Raw genomic sequence first — 16,056 nt, 5'->3', positions numbered from 1 at the left:
TGAAGAACTTATTTAGTCTTGTTTTTAGTGAGCATTTTAGTGTTTTGTTTACTGAACTAACGGGCACCGGGAGGTAAGAGAGCAACTGCGGTCCTAGTTAGCTGAAGTTTTATATACACATTGTTTAATTTACATTAGTTACCAGTTATGAAATAAAACGGCTCTGAATATTGTTGGAATGTAATATGTAAATGTTGTTTAGATATTTCAAATATGTTACCTGTGATCTGTTTAGCCATATGTCTTTCTGTGAGCATGTTTATGTACAGAAAAAAAAGGCTTGGGTGACACCCTGTCTGGGTGGTTGGAGAATAAAGATGGCATCCTAGAGATGTTCCTCAGTGTTGAGTCATTGGTTACAAGTCAAAGATATTTACTTGATATTGCATAAGGGGAAGCTGTTAAAAAAAGTCCCCAACATCACACATTTGCTAATTATTTTTTGAATGTAGCTTTGTAGACTTTAAAACTAAGCTAATGAAATGTATGTTGTTGTCTTGTTCACTAGTACTGGCTCAATCAAATGGGACATGAAGACACAGCTTGGGTTTTTGTAATAAGGAAATTGTTTAAGGGTGTTTTCACATCTCATTGTCTGGTAGACTCAGTTCGATTGAGGACCAAAATTGCAACATTTGTTACATTTTCAGCTGGTGTCACTGTGTCAGACAAACCAAACTCTTTGAGGAAACTATTTACCCCCTCCTGCTGCACCAAGAACCACTGAAGGAAAAGACATTAAACCTCTGAGCAAGACTCTGACCACAACTTCCTTTTTTATGAAATGCAAACAAAAATGGCGTGGTGTCAGATTCAGCGATTGTAGAATTTCTCTTTTGTCTTTGGCAGATGTGCCAAACAAACACTCTTCAACAATGGGCTCAACATTAACCATTTCTCATGTTAGCAGTAGAACCGCACTAGAGTTCGCTTAAAACGGGTCAAGACCTTGGTTTTTAGGTGAGTCAGATTTCGCATTTTTGCTTTACACGCAAAAGGTCTCTGGTTCGAAAGCAGAGAGAAACACTTTCTCCAGGTTATGTTTATTATAGAGTGTTGTCAGTCAACAGGAGGGTTTCACTTCTGTGATCTGGCACACAAAGTCAAGTGTACCAGATCACACTTAGACTTCGCAACAAATTCTAGCAAACCAACATGATCTCAATATACTTTATTAAAACATGGTAAATGCAAATAATTTAGAAATCAGTAACAGTTTGTATTATAATACAGTACTAGTTAAAAAGGATTGGACATTGCAAACACAAAGGCCACAGGAAGCTGAAGCCCAATATTGACAAAATGCAACTTTCCCATCCCTAATGCTCCTAGAATCAGCCCTGCCACCGTCCCCACAGTTCCCAGCCATGAGGACCATCTTGTAGCTGCCACTGATGTTGCGCCAACTGACACCCCTGCTGCTCCAACCACTCCCAGCATGGCACCCGCCATCTCTCCGTCACTCAGAACTGTAGCTAAAGCGTCCATCCCTGCGAGTAGGATTCCTGCGACCGAAGCAGCCCCTACAATAACTTTCACCTCGCCAGCTGCTCTGCGAACTAATGCCCCTCCCACTGTGGCCCCCAGGCCCAGCTGACACATTTTTGCCCCAAAAAAGGACGTGCTCACAGCCTCCAGGGAAGACTGAAGGTTCATCCGAGTGCTGATAGATTCTGCGGACTGATTGTACCCCGCCTGGCTCATCTTCGTAGCAGTTACAACGGCCTCCTGCTTGGCATGCAGCGTGAGCATGGCAATGATGAAGGTTGCAAACATTCCCATGCACCCCACCAACATCCAGAACTTAAAGTCAGAGGACTGCATAAGAACAAAGGCAATGAGGACAACTAAAGCCAGAAGCACTATAAGCACAACCTGATGGCTCCCATAGCCAAACAATCCCAAAACTGAGGTGACAAAGGAAACCACCGCCATTGGTATTCCTGTGAAAGCCAAGAAATCGACTTGTTTGACCAAAATGGTGTTGATCCAGTCGTGGATGGTTCTTTGCTCCATTTCAGCCTCTTTATTCTCGATTTTCCTCTTGTCTATCGCCTCCCTTTCTCTTTTTTCAGTGATCCATCTCGCCTTGTCACCCACCTGGTTACCTCCCTTCTCTATGGACAGTATCCTCTCCTCTATTTGTAGAGCCACCCTTTGTCTCTGCTGCCACTCAATAATCTCAATGTCTTCCCTCTCTCTGGACATGACATCAACCCCTAGAGTGCAACAGGTCTCTCCCTGGGTCCATGCCAGCTGGAATAAAACACTAAGAGGCGGTTTAAGAACGGTGAACAGGCCTAAAGCCCACAGAAGTCCCACCATGCCGTAGGTCTTCACAATCCATTCGATTGCTTTCCCAAATGTTGCTCCGCTGAGTGTGGTCCCTAGAATGCCAGCACACCCCGCTGATGCCCACAAGCCAGCAGAGTCTGCGTTGGAGGTGCTGCAGCTCCTCAGTGTTACAAACACCGAGGCTACCGCCGCCGCCAAAACAACTCCTGCTATGACGGATGTCATCGCTGTTGTCAGTGCTGTTGCTCCCACAAGCGTGCCCAGTCCCAGGGGACCCATCACCTTGACCTCCTCCATCACTGGTTTCAGTGGACCACTTGCAGTCATCGCAGACAATATCCTATCCACCGGGTCCTCCGTAGCGCCCAGTATGCATCCTCCCACGGCTCCCAGGGCAAATCCCAGAGCCGCCTCCATCAACTGGCTCTTGTTTCCTGGAAAAGAAAGAAGGCGCAGATTGTTTTATCACCTTGGCTTTTTTTATTCATACTATTTCAGGAGCAAAAAAATTGTTCTGTACCACGGACAGAAAATGCCAGGTGGGTAGAAATATATATTTCTGAAAACTCCACATTATCAAATGTCATCACATTTGAAATTTGTAAAATAATTTTTACCAGGTAAAAGTTGGTTTACTATTTCGACTTGATAGTAATGATTTCTTGTCATACTTTTGGATCAGAACCACAATCAATGGAAATGAGGTGTAATATGAAGTCTTCAGAAAACAGTAAGACATTGGTCCCCAAACTACGGCCCGGGGTCCGGATCCGGCCCGCCTCCACATTTGGTCTGGCCCCCTGAACAATACCAGAGAGCATTCAGATATTTTTCATATACCGTATTTTCTGGACTATAAGCCGCTTATATGTGGATTTTTCTTCAACCACCAGGGGGCTCTTTAGCAGGAAGTGAATCATTGGAAGTCAAAATTGGAAATCAAAGAAGAAAGCGCCCATTAAAACGGAATTAGGTTTTAATAGGGAATTGAAATTTGAGAATGTTGTTGATCAGTTAAATAGCATTGAGGGGGAAAAAGAAGATTTTTTGTTTTTTTAAATAATACTGGAATCATTATGAGAATTTGAGGTATAGATATTAGGATCCAGTAGATGGCAGTAGTGCAGCAATAATGGATGCAAGCTGCTGTTGAGATCTAAAGAAGAAGAAGAAGAAAAAGAAGGAGAAGAAGAAGAAGGCGACCATTTTCATTTAGCACATGCTAGTAGCAGAAACGAAGGATCAGCACTTTTACTGTTACAGTTACTGTTCGGAAACTGCCAGAATCAGTTCAGTTAAATCTAAACTTGGCAACTTTTCTTTTTCAACCCTAATAAATGTGATATTCAATTGACCTGTTATGACTCAAATGTTGGGTGTCCGCCCCCCTCTGCTGCTGCTGCATCGTTGTGGAAAACCTGGAGCGGTATGTGTATGTTTACTGGTTTAAAAAAAAACTTTGGGGTTGTGGCTCATAGTTCGGAAAATACGGACTATAATCCTTCCTGGATTGTTTCTGTGAAGAACCCAGAGATGGTTATTTGGTTATTATTTATTTCATTAATAGTGTTATTATTTATTTCCTGACTTTTGTTCTGTGAAGAACCCAGAGAATGTTATTTGATTGTGCTTTCTGGAAAACAATACATTTTTACATTTAGGCTCTACAATCGTCACACTTTTTCTGTTACAACTGACTCCGGCCCCCCAGCAGAGAAGGGAAAAGTTATGGGACCCCTGCAGTATGACATCAGTATTAACTTATGTGTTTTTATACTTCATAATTATGTTTTCCTTCAGCTTTTAGGGTTTCAGACATGTTCAGAAAAATATTATCTGCCAAACTGAACAGATTCCATAAGAAAAAATCTACGCTGACTGCATTGCATATGAAACCACGCATTTTTCAGCCAAAGCAGTCAAACTTTGGTTACATTTTTGTAATTTTAGTTTGAGATTTTTTCTGTCAGTATCTGTCACTACTTTATCTCTGACTTCAAGTGCACATTGTTGCCTCGTCGTAATGGACAATGTACCCACAGTCAGAGCAGCCTTTGACAAACAGGTTTTTCAGGTTCGACCAGGAGAAGTGATCCCTATCTGTGCGTGGCTACATGTGACTTTAATCCAGCTAGCAAAGATGGAAGATATAAACAATAAAAACCTGGTGTGAACACTTTAAGCTCCAAAAGTTAACATGAATCATTTGTGTTGTTAACCAATAATGAAAGCACTTGCAGTCCCGTCCGGCGGTTGTTTTACTTCAGCTCAGTTTACAAGAACAAAGGAGCAAACCACACACAAACACTGGATCATCAGCAAAGATGTGAATGAAACTGTTGATATTAAATGTAGCCTTACTCAGTTTATTCCGTGCCATGTTGTCCAGGGATAAGGTGACACAGGGAAATCTTCTTTCTCAGAAATGCTTCTCTCCTCCTTTGTGTGCTCACAGGACTCGCAGTAAAACCTGACTAAGATGGTTTCTTTTTTTCTACCCCCATAGTAAAGGAGCCTTCGCAGGACACGCCCTCTTTTCCAACTCGCTTCTCTGAATCATCTTTCCTGCAGATCTACAGGATCTCTGTTCAACGTGTTTGTCTGTGGGGTTCAAAAGAGTCAATGCAGTAAACTTCCATCTGTAGTTTTGGTTAATGTAAACCCCCCCAACCCCCCTCCCAAAAAAAACCCACTTGAAATAACAACAAAAAAAATGTCATATTTATTTAGTATAGAAAAAAATATGTAATTAATAATGTAATTGTTTTTAACAATCTCAACCTATGATATAAGGCATTTGATACATTGCCAAGTCTCTGAGGTTCGTAATCATTAGGTACACCTCAATGATGAAAGACGCAATCTTAAAAAAAATGCGAAAAATTACATTGTGTTGTCTTTGATTTGCATTTTATTGCATAAAATAAACATATGATAGAAAATGGCACTCAATATATGGTAAAGATGTTTACAATTACAGAGATTAGATTTTTCATACAATTCTTAACCAGGCTTTCAAGCAGTAGAGATTTTGGCCCACTCCTCCATACTGATATCTTCACAAATATATTTCAGGTTTCGGGGTTGTCACTGGGCAACATGGACTTTCAGCTCACTCCAAACATTTTCTCCTGGGTTTAAGGTCTGGAAATTGTCTGGGCCATGCCAGGACTTAGAAATGTTCCTTCCGGAGTCACTTCTCAGTTTCCCTGGCTGTACATTTTTGAGTGATTGTCATGCTGGAAGACCCAGCAGGTCTTATTCTTCTTATTCTTACACATAAAGGTCAAGAGCGCCATCAGGACCCTTTGGGTAAGGAGGTGGGGAGGGGGGACCTCTGGAAATGTTTCAAAGGATGAGAGATTAAGGAAACAAGGGAGAGCATGAGGAAGGAAATAACAAAAATAAAGACAGGAACCTGGGGTGAAAAAAAAGGAAAGAAGAAAGAGCACAAGAATTTATAATAGTGGGATAAGTTAACCTAAGGACATTTAGGAGTAACATGGTTAATGGAGTCTAATGCAAATTGTTTTTTTTGTGCTCGTTTTCTTTTATACAGACATGGAAAATACAGAATCCCATTTTCCCCAGATGTTGAACCCTTTCACCACACAGTAGTTTCTCATTGTAATCATAATTTAGAAAGCATTTTTTAAAGATGAAAAAAGGAATAATGCCCTTTACTGAACAGGTGAGTGGCTCTTAAAAGAGCCTTTGTGGGTCTGCGCTCCAGCAGTGTTGACGGCCAGCAGCTCTACTTGGCCTTGGCGGCCTTCTCGGTCTTCTTGGGCAGCAGCACCGCCTGGATGTTGGGCAGCACTCCACCCTGAGCGATGGTGACTCCACCCAGCAGCTTGTTGAGCTCCTCGTCGTTGCGGACGGCCAGCTGCAGGTGACGGGGGATGATGCGGGTCTTCTTGTTGTCGCGGGCAGCGTTTCCAGCCAGTTCCAGGATCTCAGCGGTCAGATACTCCAGGACGGCCGCCAGGTAGACGGGGGCTCCGGCACCAACTCGCTCCGCATAGTTGCCTTTGCGCAGCAGCCTGTGGACGCGGCCCACGGGGAACTGCAGTCCTGCGCGGGAGGAGCGAGTCTTGGCCTTGGCTCTGGTCTTTCCTCCGGTTTTGCCTCGTCCGCTCATTGTGAAGCTTCTTTCTGGAGATGAAACTCGAGAAAAATGTCGAGCAGCGGATGAAACCTGGTCTTATACGAATGCAGAGAGAGCGGGAGTCAATGAAACAACCAACCAGAAAAGCTTCCAGCAGAGCGGGACACCGGTGAGTTTGAGCGGACTTTTTCAAGCGGGCTTCCTCCAATGAGCAGCGAGGACTGAGCCGGAGGTCGGAGCTCTGTAGGCGGAGCTGAGCTCCAGGAGGAGCCGCTCACCAATCAGGAGCCCCACATGTCCAGCAGCGTCTCCTCCTCCCAGCTGCTCCCACACTTTAACAGCGGCGGCTCTCCGCTCCCTCCGACATATTTGTCCGTGTTTCAGTAGAGAAAGCAACAGACATGGCGAGAACCAAGCAGACCGCCCGTAAATCTACCGGAGGCAAAGCTCCCAGGAAGCAGCTGGCCACCAAGGCGGCCCGGAAGAGCGCCCCGGCTACCGGCGGCGTCAAGAAGCCTCACCGCTACAGGCCCGGTACCGTGGCTCTGCGGGAGATCCGTCGCTACCAGAAGTCCACGGAGCTGCTGATCCGCAAGCTGCCCTTCCAGCGCCTGGTCCGAGAGATCGCTCAGGACTTCAAGACCGACCTGCGCTTCCAGAGCTCCGCCGTCATGGCTCTGCAGGAGGCCAGCGAGGCCTACCTGGTGGGTCTGTTCGAGGACACCAACCTGTGCGCCATCCACGCCAAGAGGGTCACCATCATGCCCAAAGACATCCAGCTGGCCCGCCGCATCCGTGGAGAGAGAGCTTAAGCTGCTGACCACACACACACACACACAGCAGGCCTCAAGCCACAAAGGCTCTTTTCAGAGCCACACACACATTTTCTCAAGAGCTTTTTCCTTTCACAGTTTCAGACCAAAAATGTTTGGAAACACGATGAATGAAACTAGTAAATGAAAATCGAAAAACTTTAAAAACAACAACAAAAAAACCCCCTCAGAAAATAAGAGGAGATATTAGTGTCTTACATTAAACATCTGGCCAATGTTTTCAAAAGAGATGTTTATAGAAAAACTCTTTCATAACATCAGTACAGTTAATTAGATCATAACTACATTTACATTTAGACAAACACAGAGGTGGGATTAATCAGATTCTTCATGAAAATTTTGATTAAAAATGAATTCTTGGCACCGTCCAAAATGACATTATTTCATTCTTGTGAGGTATTTTCCCCGCCAGTTAAAAATATTGACCTAATCTAAACCATCTTGAATGTTGGATCTGATCTCAGTCATTTAAAGAAATGTTCCCTTTGATTTCTGCCTCCATTGCAGACACAAATCTAGTGCTTTTATAGTAGCTGTAATTAAACCATTATTTAGAAATATTCTCTCAATCAAGAGGATTTAATAAATTAATAAAGAAATCTTCATTTCTTATCTAAAATCCTTGAGAAAGTTCTTGTCTTGTTAGATCTCAGTGCTTCTCTGGACAGTCGATCAGAATAATCTTAGAAATATCTAAACATGCTGCAGGGATCAAAAGAAAAACCACTGGGCTTTATTTATGTTATAGACCTCCTACCTCATTATCCTTTACTATTTCCAGATCGTATTATATCATCACACAGGCTATCATTCATTATCGTGTGATGCACCTATTAAAAAAAAAAAAAAAAAAAAATATATATATATATATATATATATATATATATATATATATATATATATATATATATATATATATATATATATATATATATATATATATATATATAATATTCTGACACTAAGGCATCTTAGTTTATAATCTTTCTTACGGCCTCTGGCCACATGATGTTATATAATCCAATCTACTAACTTTATCATATTTCAATGAACGTTTCAGAGCTTCAAAAGCAGCAATACTTTTTCTTTCCTGATGTTGGTCGGTAGGTGGCGCCAAAGGGAAGACCCAGCCCCAGCCAGCTGAGGTAAACTCTCTGTCTTCTAACACGTCCGGAGGACTGCTACAAACCCGTTGAACCAGCTGTAGATTCATTACTACAGAGAATCGCCGTAGTGTCATAATGAGCGGACGAGGCAAAGGAGGAAAAGGTCTGGGCAAAGGAGGCGCCAAGCGCCACCGTAAAGTCCTCCGTGATAACATCCAGGGAATCACCAAGCCGGCCATCCGCCGTCTGGCTCGCCGCGGCGGAGTCAAGCGAATCTCCGGCCTCATCTACGAGGAGACCCGCGGTGTGTTGAAGGTGTTCCTGGAGAACGTGATCCGTGACGCCGTTACGTACACCGAGCACGCCAAGAGGAAGACCGTCACCGCCATGGATGTGGTGTACGCTCTGAAGAGGCAGGGCCGCACTCTGTACGGCTTCGGAGGTTAAATTCAGCCCGTTGATCACAGCGAACCAAAGGCCCTTTTCAGGGCCAACAACTGCTGCTTGTGGGGCAAAGGGACTTGTTCAGATGTGATTCAAGTCTTGCGCTATTTTCAAATTAAGTTGTAATGAAACCAACCATGCTGGCTGAAAACCAGGCAGTTTTATTTCATATAACGTCAGGTATAAAAAAAAAGTATATATTTAAATGGTTAATATCCATAGAGCACAATTTGGCAGTGAAAATCACCTGGTGTGGGGAGACCAGTTTTAAGTAGCAATTTGTCTGAACATTTGTTAAAAGGACATACTTTCTTGATGAACCTCTTGGCATGTTTTAGATTTTCCCCTGGTTTCTGATAAAGCCAGCCAATAAAAAGCCTCTAATCAGCTATCAAATGCGCTGATAAATCTAAAACTTGTAGAGCAGTGTGCCTTGAGGACCCAGACTGAGAATCACTGCCGCATGATTTATATTTTTTATTACACTACCGTTTTCATATGAAACATGTTTGTTTCATTAACTCGCCAGTTAGTTGGTTTCAATTAAATTTTACTGGCTAAAAATAAAGAAATGCTGAGAGAAATGCATGTAAAGGTGTAGGAAATACTCTGCTCTTTAGTGTTGTAGTTCTGCTGTGTTTTATTTATCTCTGTAAAACCCTCATACATTATATAAGAGGTCTGAACGTGAAAATGTTCAGTTCTTCTTCCCGCCCTTTTCCTTCTTCAGTTAAATCAGGCGCAACATTTGAAACTAATCATCTTCGTGTCGATCTCAGCCCCGCCCTGCTTGCTGGCTCAGCCAATCACAGTCAGGCGGCGGTACTGACGGATTTCCCTTCGCTCTGTATAAGAGCAGCTTCCCTCCGCTGCTGCTCACTCTTTGCTGTAACCTCAGAGAGAAAACATGCCCGAACCCGCCAAGTCTGCGCCCAAGAAGGGCTCCAAGAAAGCGGTCACCAAAACCGCCGGCAAAGGAGGCAAGAAGAAGAGAAGGACCAGGAAGGAGAGCTACGCCATCTACGTGTACAAGGTGCTGAAGCAGGTCCACCCCGACACCGGCATCTCCTCCAAGGCCATGAGCATCATGAACTCGTTCGTCAACGACATCTTTGAGCGCATCGCCTCCGAGGCTTCCCGTCTGGCTCACTACAACAAACGCTCCACCATCAGCTCCAGGGAGATCCAGACCGCCGTGCGCCTCCTGCTGCCCGGTGAGCTGGCCAAGCACGCCGTGTCCGAGGGAACCAAGGCGGTCACCAAGTACACCAGCTCCAAGTAAACCAGCTGTTGCTGCTGCTGCTTGGACACAACAACACAACGGCTCTTTTAAGAGCCACACACCAACACTCAAGGGCTACACTCCTGTTACCTCAATGTGTCTGGTTTTCAAAACTAAATATTTGGTTTTTAGTTGTGATGAAGCAACAAGTTAACTTATAATGTGGGAAAACTGAAATGTTTTACTTATGTTTTATAAATATTTCCATTGTGGCCAAATTATTACACTAATGGTGCATGAGAACAGGATTTAGTTTCCATGCATTTATTTTTTTTTATTTCAATATTAAAGAAAATGCTCTGAAAGCAGAGCGGCTCAATGCATAATGACCAGTTTGCTCCAGTTCTACTTTTTATATTTTATCTAATGAACAGTTTTTTTTAACATTTCTGGTTTTAAAGAGATCTTGCTAAAATCTCAAATTATCCAAAAAAATTTAAAACATTGTGCCTGATCAGCCCTTTAGTTGTATCTTTTGACAATTCCAAACAGAAATTGAATGTAAATTTTAATTGATGTGTACAATATTTAAAATAAATTCCTGACTCATGTCTGCTGTACAGAACTCAAAAGCAGGTTGTAAAAATATTTGCAGCATAAATAGTGGCTACTGAAACTTCCTTTCTGGAGCATTTCTGTCCTGGTTTAGCTGAAGGCTTTTATTTTGGCAGTTGTCCTGATCTTTGTGTATAAAGTTGTGTATCTATTGGTTACCAATAGATACATATGATCTGCAACATACAAATCATCTCATCTGAAAGCTGTATAAAGGTGGATTTTATTCAAATAAAATTTGTTTAAACTACACATTTTGACCAAACAGTTTCTTCATTTATCAAATTATATTATTTGTGCTGGAATAAACTGAAGTATAATAATAATACAAATGACATCAAAATAATGATTTCCCATCGCTTTTGATTTGTATGTTCTCAAAGTGGGTCATTTTATTTATTTAGCACATTTTCAGCAACTCAAAGCTCTACATGAGTTGGAGGAAATAAAAACAAAAAAGAAAAGCAAGAGAAAAAACATAAAGTACTTTATAATGTATACACTAACAGGAGTTTCTCTGGATAAACTAATGGAGAATTAAAGTAAGTCATTTATAAACCAGTAGGAGTTTCTCTGCCGTTCTTTCTCGGTTTGTTGACTGTGCTGTACAAGGCAGCTGGATCCTCCACAGTGTCCTGCTTTTCAGACTCGGTTCTGCAGGAATTGTTTTCATGTTAATGGAGATATTACACAGAATATGAAAATATCAGTTCAGATTTTTTTTTACTTGAAGAGCGACTCACCTTGCATCAGTTCTGGTTCTACCACAGTTAACAGAGGTATACTCCACCATCTCTTCTTCCTTCTTCTTCTTCTTGTGTCTCTTGGACCGAATGTTGGAGTAAAGAGGCTCTTCTTGTTTTGTTGCTAAGTGGACAACAGAGTAGACAACATTTTCCTCTTCTGGGTTCACCTGTGGACACCAGTCACATTAACCAGTAGGGGGTGCTCTGAGAGAGCTTTAGGGTAATGTTACTCATGCAGACAATAAATACAGCAGAACCCAATTAGAAACTAAAAGGAAAAGAGTGACTGAAGATTTACTTAATTTTATCATGAAGCAGAAAGTAACCAAATGTCTCTTAAAGATCCAATGGATTTTAAGTAGCAGCTTGAGAAAAAAGTCGTACGATCACACAGAGCTTTACAGACTTCAGCACATCAGATCAGAGTTTATAACCTTAATAATAATTAAGGTTATTATTAAGTTAAGGGGAAAGTGATTTTTCCCCTTAACTACTTGGTACATAGTAACATTGCTAATGAAGAATTCAATTAATTAAGAAAAACGTTGAAAGTTCAGACATAGGTCATTTTCTAACCTGTTCTCTGGGAACTTGTCCTGCTCCAGGTTTGGACTGCTGCTTCCACACTTTGGTTTTTCTGCTGGAAAGAAATTATTTCAGAAGGTGATGATGAGGAGCTAAACAAAATCAAGACTTTGTAAAAACAAAGAAACTCTACAAAGTAACAGAACTGCTCACATGATCCACAAAAAGAGGCCGATGAGTGTGAGAATCAGGAAAACAGCAGGAACTGCAGCAGCAGCAGCGACTTGGTTCCTTGGGGCTGAACAGATCACAGTGACAGTCAGTGTGCAGTATGGAGCAATTATACCTATTAATTACTGTTATTAAAGGCAGCATTTATCCTCCATATTGATCCACTATAAAGAATTATTTCTCTTCAGGAAAACACTCAGTCATCAGTATCTCCAGCGTCTTAACATGATGTTTATCTTCAATGGTTTCACGTCTCCAGTTTGTTCTGCTGCTTATCAACCTGTTTTCTCCTCCCTGCCTGGTTGTCTGCTGAACTTTCTCATCGTTCTAGTCGGTTCTGATTATTCTGATTCCAGTGGATCCAGTGGACCTGGATCGGTTCTGACTTTTTATCCTTGACTCTTAGATTGAGTTAGAAATTTGGGGTCTCTTTCAACAAGATTATATTGATGTGAATGATGTTGTGCTATTGTGGCACAGTAGAGCTCTTTAGGGGTTACAAACTTTAAGTATCTGCACTCTGAAAACAGGCGGAGCTGCAAAAATGGGCCAATCACAGCCAAGAGGCAGCAGTGTAACGGATCTTCTAAGACCTTTAGAGGTTTGGTTTTTAAAGTCTTCTGAGATTTCTCATAAGAAGGAAAAATAATTTTTCAAAAGTTCACCTAAGCTTTACAGTTTTACTGAGTAAATACTGAAGGACCCAGTATTTAGATGGAGAGTTGTAACTGTGGCCTCGGTTTGACTTACCTGCCACAACGTTCACAGTCACAGTGGAGTTATAGCGCCCTCTGCTGTTCTGAGCTTCACAGCTATAATTTCCTCTCTGCTTGAACATGATGTTAGTGATGGTGAAGTTTCGTCCTGAAGCTTTTGGTGCCTCCTCTCCCTCCTTGTACCAGGTATAGTTAGCTTCTGGGTTAGCATCACTGCTACAGGTCAGAGTCACCAGGCTGCCCTCCATGATGTCACCAGAGGGAGTCACTGACACAGAGGGAGGCCTGGGAGCATCTGGAGGACAGGACAGAAAGGTCAAAGGTAAACCGAGAGAAAGATGTGAAGATATTAATCTTTTAAGATATTAATCTTTTAAGGGGAAAGAAAATCAAATCTATCAGAGTTACTTTCCTGGTGTCTCAGTAAAACACTAGTATGTTTGTAATGAAACCAGTTTGACTCACATGTGACCTGGACAGAGACGGGTCCAGACGTTTTCTCTCCCAGCTCGTTCTGAGCTGTGCAGTAATACTGTCCAGAGTCTGAGGACAGGATGGAGCTGAGGACAAACTGTTGGTCTTTACTGACAACTGATTGGTTGTTGTTCTTCCTCCAGGTGTATTTAGCTGCTGGGTTAGCATCACTGCTGCAGGTCAGAGTCACTGAACGCCCCACAGTTATCTGACCAGAGGAGATCAGTTTAGCAGAGAGAAACTCTGGAGCATCTGGAGGAAAAAAATGCAAATCTTATCATCTGGATATTTTACTGATTGCCAGAGGAGAGGAGAGAAGGAAAATAGTGTAAATGTGTAAAATGTGTAAAAAAGAAGTCATTGAAAAACATTCATCAGTAAAATGGCTGTTCAAGCACAGAGTAACTGTGATGTAGGTTCTATCTTTTCCTCTTTCTCTTTTAGCCTTTTTTCACTGCTTACATGCACACTCTGCAGCTTACATAACAATGTTTATGTGTGCCTGCAGACAGTCAATACATAAACAGACTGAAACTGATTAGACTACCGTTTAGGGAGGGTACAGAATGCAGAGAAGAATAAAAAGCTAAACTCACGCTACAATCTTTGCCTGACTTGGTTTCATCCGAAAGGTGAGCTAAGGGTGGCCTAGTGCTGGAGGGTGAATGTAACTCCGTATATGTTCCATTTAGGGTTGCCACCTGTCTCGTAAAATACAAAACTGTGCTGTAATGGGCTGTTAAACGATTTGTTCTGTATTCTACAAATGTTTATGTGTAATAATAAAGAAGTGGTCTCCGAGTACTTCATATAGTAGGCTGCCCCAGTCATTGTTTGCCTCATGGTGTTGGTGTTGCGATATTGTGCCCAACTGCTTTCTGGGTAACACACACTAACCGACACGGCCCCCCCTTTACATATAGGGACTGGTTCCTTATTTTAATTCCTGAAAGGTGGCAACCCTAGTTCCATTTGTATGGCTTGTAACATTTGATCATTTTTCAGCAGTAAGTCTGTTTTTATATTTAACCAACTCTCATTATTTCTCAAGGTAATTTACACTCAGGGGTTCTGGTCGGGTCCTGAAACTGGTTAACGGACCTGGTGGAGCACAAAGACAAAAATGAGTGAACTCTAACAACTGTTTAGTGATCAGACATACCAAAATATTTGCAAAGGTGAAGAATCTTTTTTTTTATATAAATACTAAAGAATGTCTGTATATTTCCCAGTAGAAATTTGCTTGTTCTTTATTTAGCTAAATAACTGAAGGTGAGTCAGAAATTGTAGTTAGGACGAGTGTTGCTTCAAAATAATGTTACTAAAAAAAAGTAAAGGGCAGTAAAATAACTTCTGATGTACTTTTTAAAAAAAGGTATGCCTTTAAATGCATCTAGTTATCACCCATCTCTACTTTATAGTTTGTGTAAATTGAATTCTGGAGAATTAAGAGTTTACTCTAGGGTCCATGTGGAAATATTGGCAGAATAAAATGTTAATATCATGAGGAGTAAACTTACACACAGAGGCAGAGCGGTGATCGTCGTGTCCTTTAACAGAACAGGAATATCTGTCTCCATCTCTGACTGAGACGAGTATAGAAGAAGTCTGTTCCTCCATTTTCTTCCATTTGTTGAACCAAACATATGAAGGAGGTTTGGTTAGATCACAGCTGCTTTCACACTTCAGCTCCGTCTGCGTCTCTGATCTTCTGACCTGAACTCTGAGGTCTGGATGGTTAAAGGAACAAGAACATCTCATTTTCAAATAAATCTGGAAAGATGCAAACAGAAACACAAAGATTCACAACAAATACAGAAATATGTTACCTAGAACAGTCAAAGTGACTCCAGGTAAACCAGTAAATGCTCCACCTGGTTGGTTTGTTATGAACCTGAACTTGTACTCAGCTGAGTCTCTTTGTTTCAGATCTTTGATTGTCAGAATGATGCTGCTCTCTGTAGATTCATAAGTTATTCGACTTTTATAGTCAGAGTCCTTCTTCAGATCCACAGGGACTTGATTATTTTCTTTAGTGAACCAGAACCTTGTTTTAACTTCTGTATTTCTTCTATTTACGCTAGATGGATATTTATAGGAGCATTTTATCTTCACTGTTGATCCTCTTAAGCCACAGATCTGAGATGGATCATATTTAACTGACCAGGCAGGTTCAGCTTGTCCCACTGTAACACAGATAACATCAAAAACATGAATCAATAATATACAACTACACCTCCCACAATGCCTCACTGGGACATTTTAAATGATTATTGCTTCTATTAATTTTATCCATATCAAAATATCAAATATTCTACATTGTCAACTCCAGTTGATCAACGTGTTTCAGTACCTGTCACAGAGAGGAACAGGACAACAAACCCAGTTGCTGCTGAAAAACTCATCGCTGCTTCTCTTTTTAACTGTTTGGTTTCAGCTAAAAGAAAATCAAACAGAAGGTTTTAGATTTTCAAATTTTTCTATAATTGTTAATCATGAAAGTCTTTCAACATTAAACGTCACTCATTAGCTCAAATTTGATATAAAATAAATTAATTTTCAGGCTGCTCACCTCAGGAGAAACTGTTGTCTTGCAATGCAACAATGCAGATCATCGGCTCTGAGGGTGGAAGTGACGCAGAGGAGTTTGTTAATTTTCCTTCCTCTTTCTATTTATTGCAACCCGGAGAGTTTGCAAACTTAAACTTCCTCTCTGCTTGGTTTCCAGTGCTAAGTATTTA

General features: G+C 41.6%; 6 protein-coding genes across 9 annotated transcripts; 3 read left to right on the top strand and 3 right to left on the bottom strand.

Annotated features, from left to right (window-relative positions):
* Positions 1–1,156: 1,156 nt before the first annotated feature.
* LOC106903363 (uncharacterized) lies at positions 1,157–4,804 on the bottom strand. The gene is made up of 2 exons (XM_014967094.2): positions 4,657–4,804; positions 1,157–2,729 (listed from the first exon to the last, which is right to left on the bottom strand). The coding sequence occupies exons 1-2, from the start codon at positions 4,673–4,675 to the stop codon at positions 1,240–1,242; spliced, it is 1,509 nt and encodes a 502-aa protein (XP_014822580.2). The 5' UTR covers positions 4,676–4,804; the 3' UTR covers positions 1,157–1,239.
* Positions 4,805–4,994: 190 nt separating this feature from the next.
* Positions 4,995–6,463, bottom strand: LOC106910782 (histone H2A-like). Its single transcript, XM_014977473.2, has one exon. The coding sequence runs from the start codon at positions 6,434–6,436 to the stop codon at positions 6,050–6,052; it is 387 nt and encodes a 128-aa protein (XP_014832959.1). The 5' UTR covers positions 6,437–6,463; the 3' UTR covers positions 4,995–6,049.
* Positions 6,464–6,771: 308 nt separating this feature from the next.
* On the top strand, positions 6,772–7,269 carry LOC106910781 (histone H3). The gene has a single exon (XM_014977471.2). It carries the CDS (start codon positions 6,805–6,807, stop codon positions 7,213–7,215), a length of 411 nt encoding a protein of 136 aa, XP_014832957.1. The 5' UTR covers positions 6,772–6,804; the 3' UTR covers positions 7,216–7,269.
* A 1,187-nt stretch (positions 7,270–8,456) lies between these two features.
* Positions 8,457–9,781, top strand: LOC148160350 (histone H4). The gene has a single exon (XM_088009655.1). It carries the CDS (start codon positions 8,478–8,480, stop codon positions 8,787–8,789), a length of 312 nt encoding a protein of 103 aa, XP_087865781.1. The 5' UTR covers positions 8,457–8,477; the 3' UTR covers positions 8,790–9,781.
* LOC106910787 (histone H2B 1/2-like) lies at positions 9,660–10,127 on the top strand. Its single transcript, XM_014977478.2, has one exon. The coding sequence runs from the start codon at positions 9,694–9,696 to the stop codon at positions 10,066–10,068; it is 375 nt and encodes a 124-aa protein (XP_014832964.1). The 5' UTR covers positions 9,660–9,693; the 3' UTR covers positions 10,069–10,127.
* An 839-nt stretch (positions 10,128–10,966) lies between these two features.
* On the bottom strand, positions 10,967–15,937 carry LOC148160349 (B-cell receptor CD22-like). 4 transcript variants are annotated; one of them, XM_088009635.1, is made up of 10 exons: positions 15,888–15,937; positions 15,669–15,752; positions 15,145–15,501; positions 14,836–15,045; positions 13,307–13,567; positions 12,876–13,136; positions 12,108–12,192; positions 11,946–12,009; positions 11,367–11,536; positions 10,967–11,277 (listed from the first exon to the last, which is right to left on the bottom strand). In XM_088009635.1, the coding sequence occupies exons 2-10, from the start codon at positions 15,718–15,720 to the stop codon at positions 11,175–11,177; spliced, it is 1,563 nt and encodes a 520-aa protein (XP_087865761.1). In that variant the 5' UTR covers positions 15,721–15,752; positions 15,888–15,937; the 3' UTR covers positions 10,967–11,174. The 4 variants fall into 4 exon arrangements, with proteins under 4 accessions (XP_087865761.1, XP_087865768.1, XP_087865765.1 ...); XM_088009642.1 differs by having other exon boundaries at positions 11,367–11,490; XM_088009639.1 differs by having other exon boundaries at positions 11,946–12,006.
* Positions 15,938–16,056: the final 119 nt, after the last annotated feature.

This window comes from Poecilia mexicana, unplaced genomic scaffold (assembly GCF_051168715.1).
Source record: "Poecilia mexicana isolate PSO_F unplaced genomic scaffold, ASM5116871v1 scaffold_2, whole genome shotgun sequence".
Classification (NCBI taxonomy): Eukaryota; Metazoa; Chordata; class Actinopteri; order Cyprinodontiformes; family Poeciliidae; genus Poecilia; species Poecilia mexicana.
This window is presented reverse-complemented; position numbering and strand designations above follow the sequence as displayed.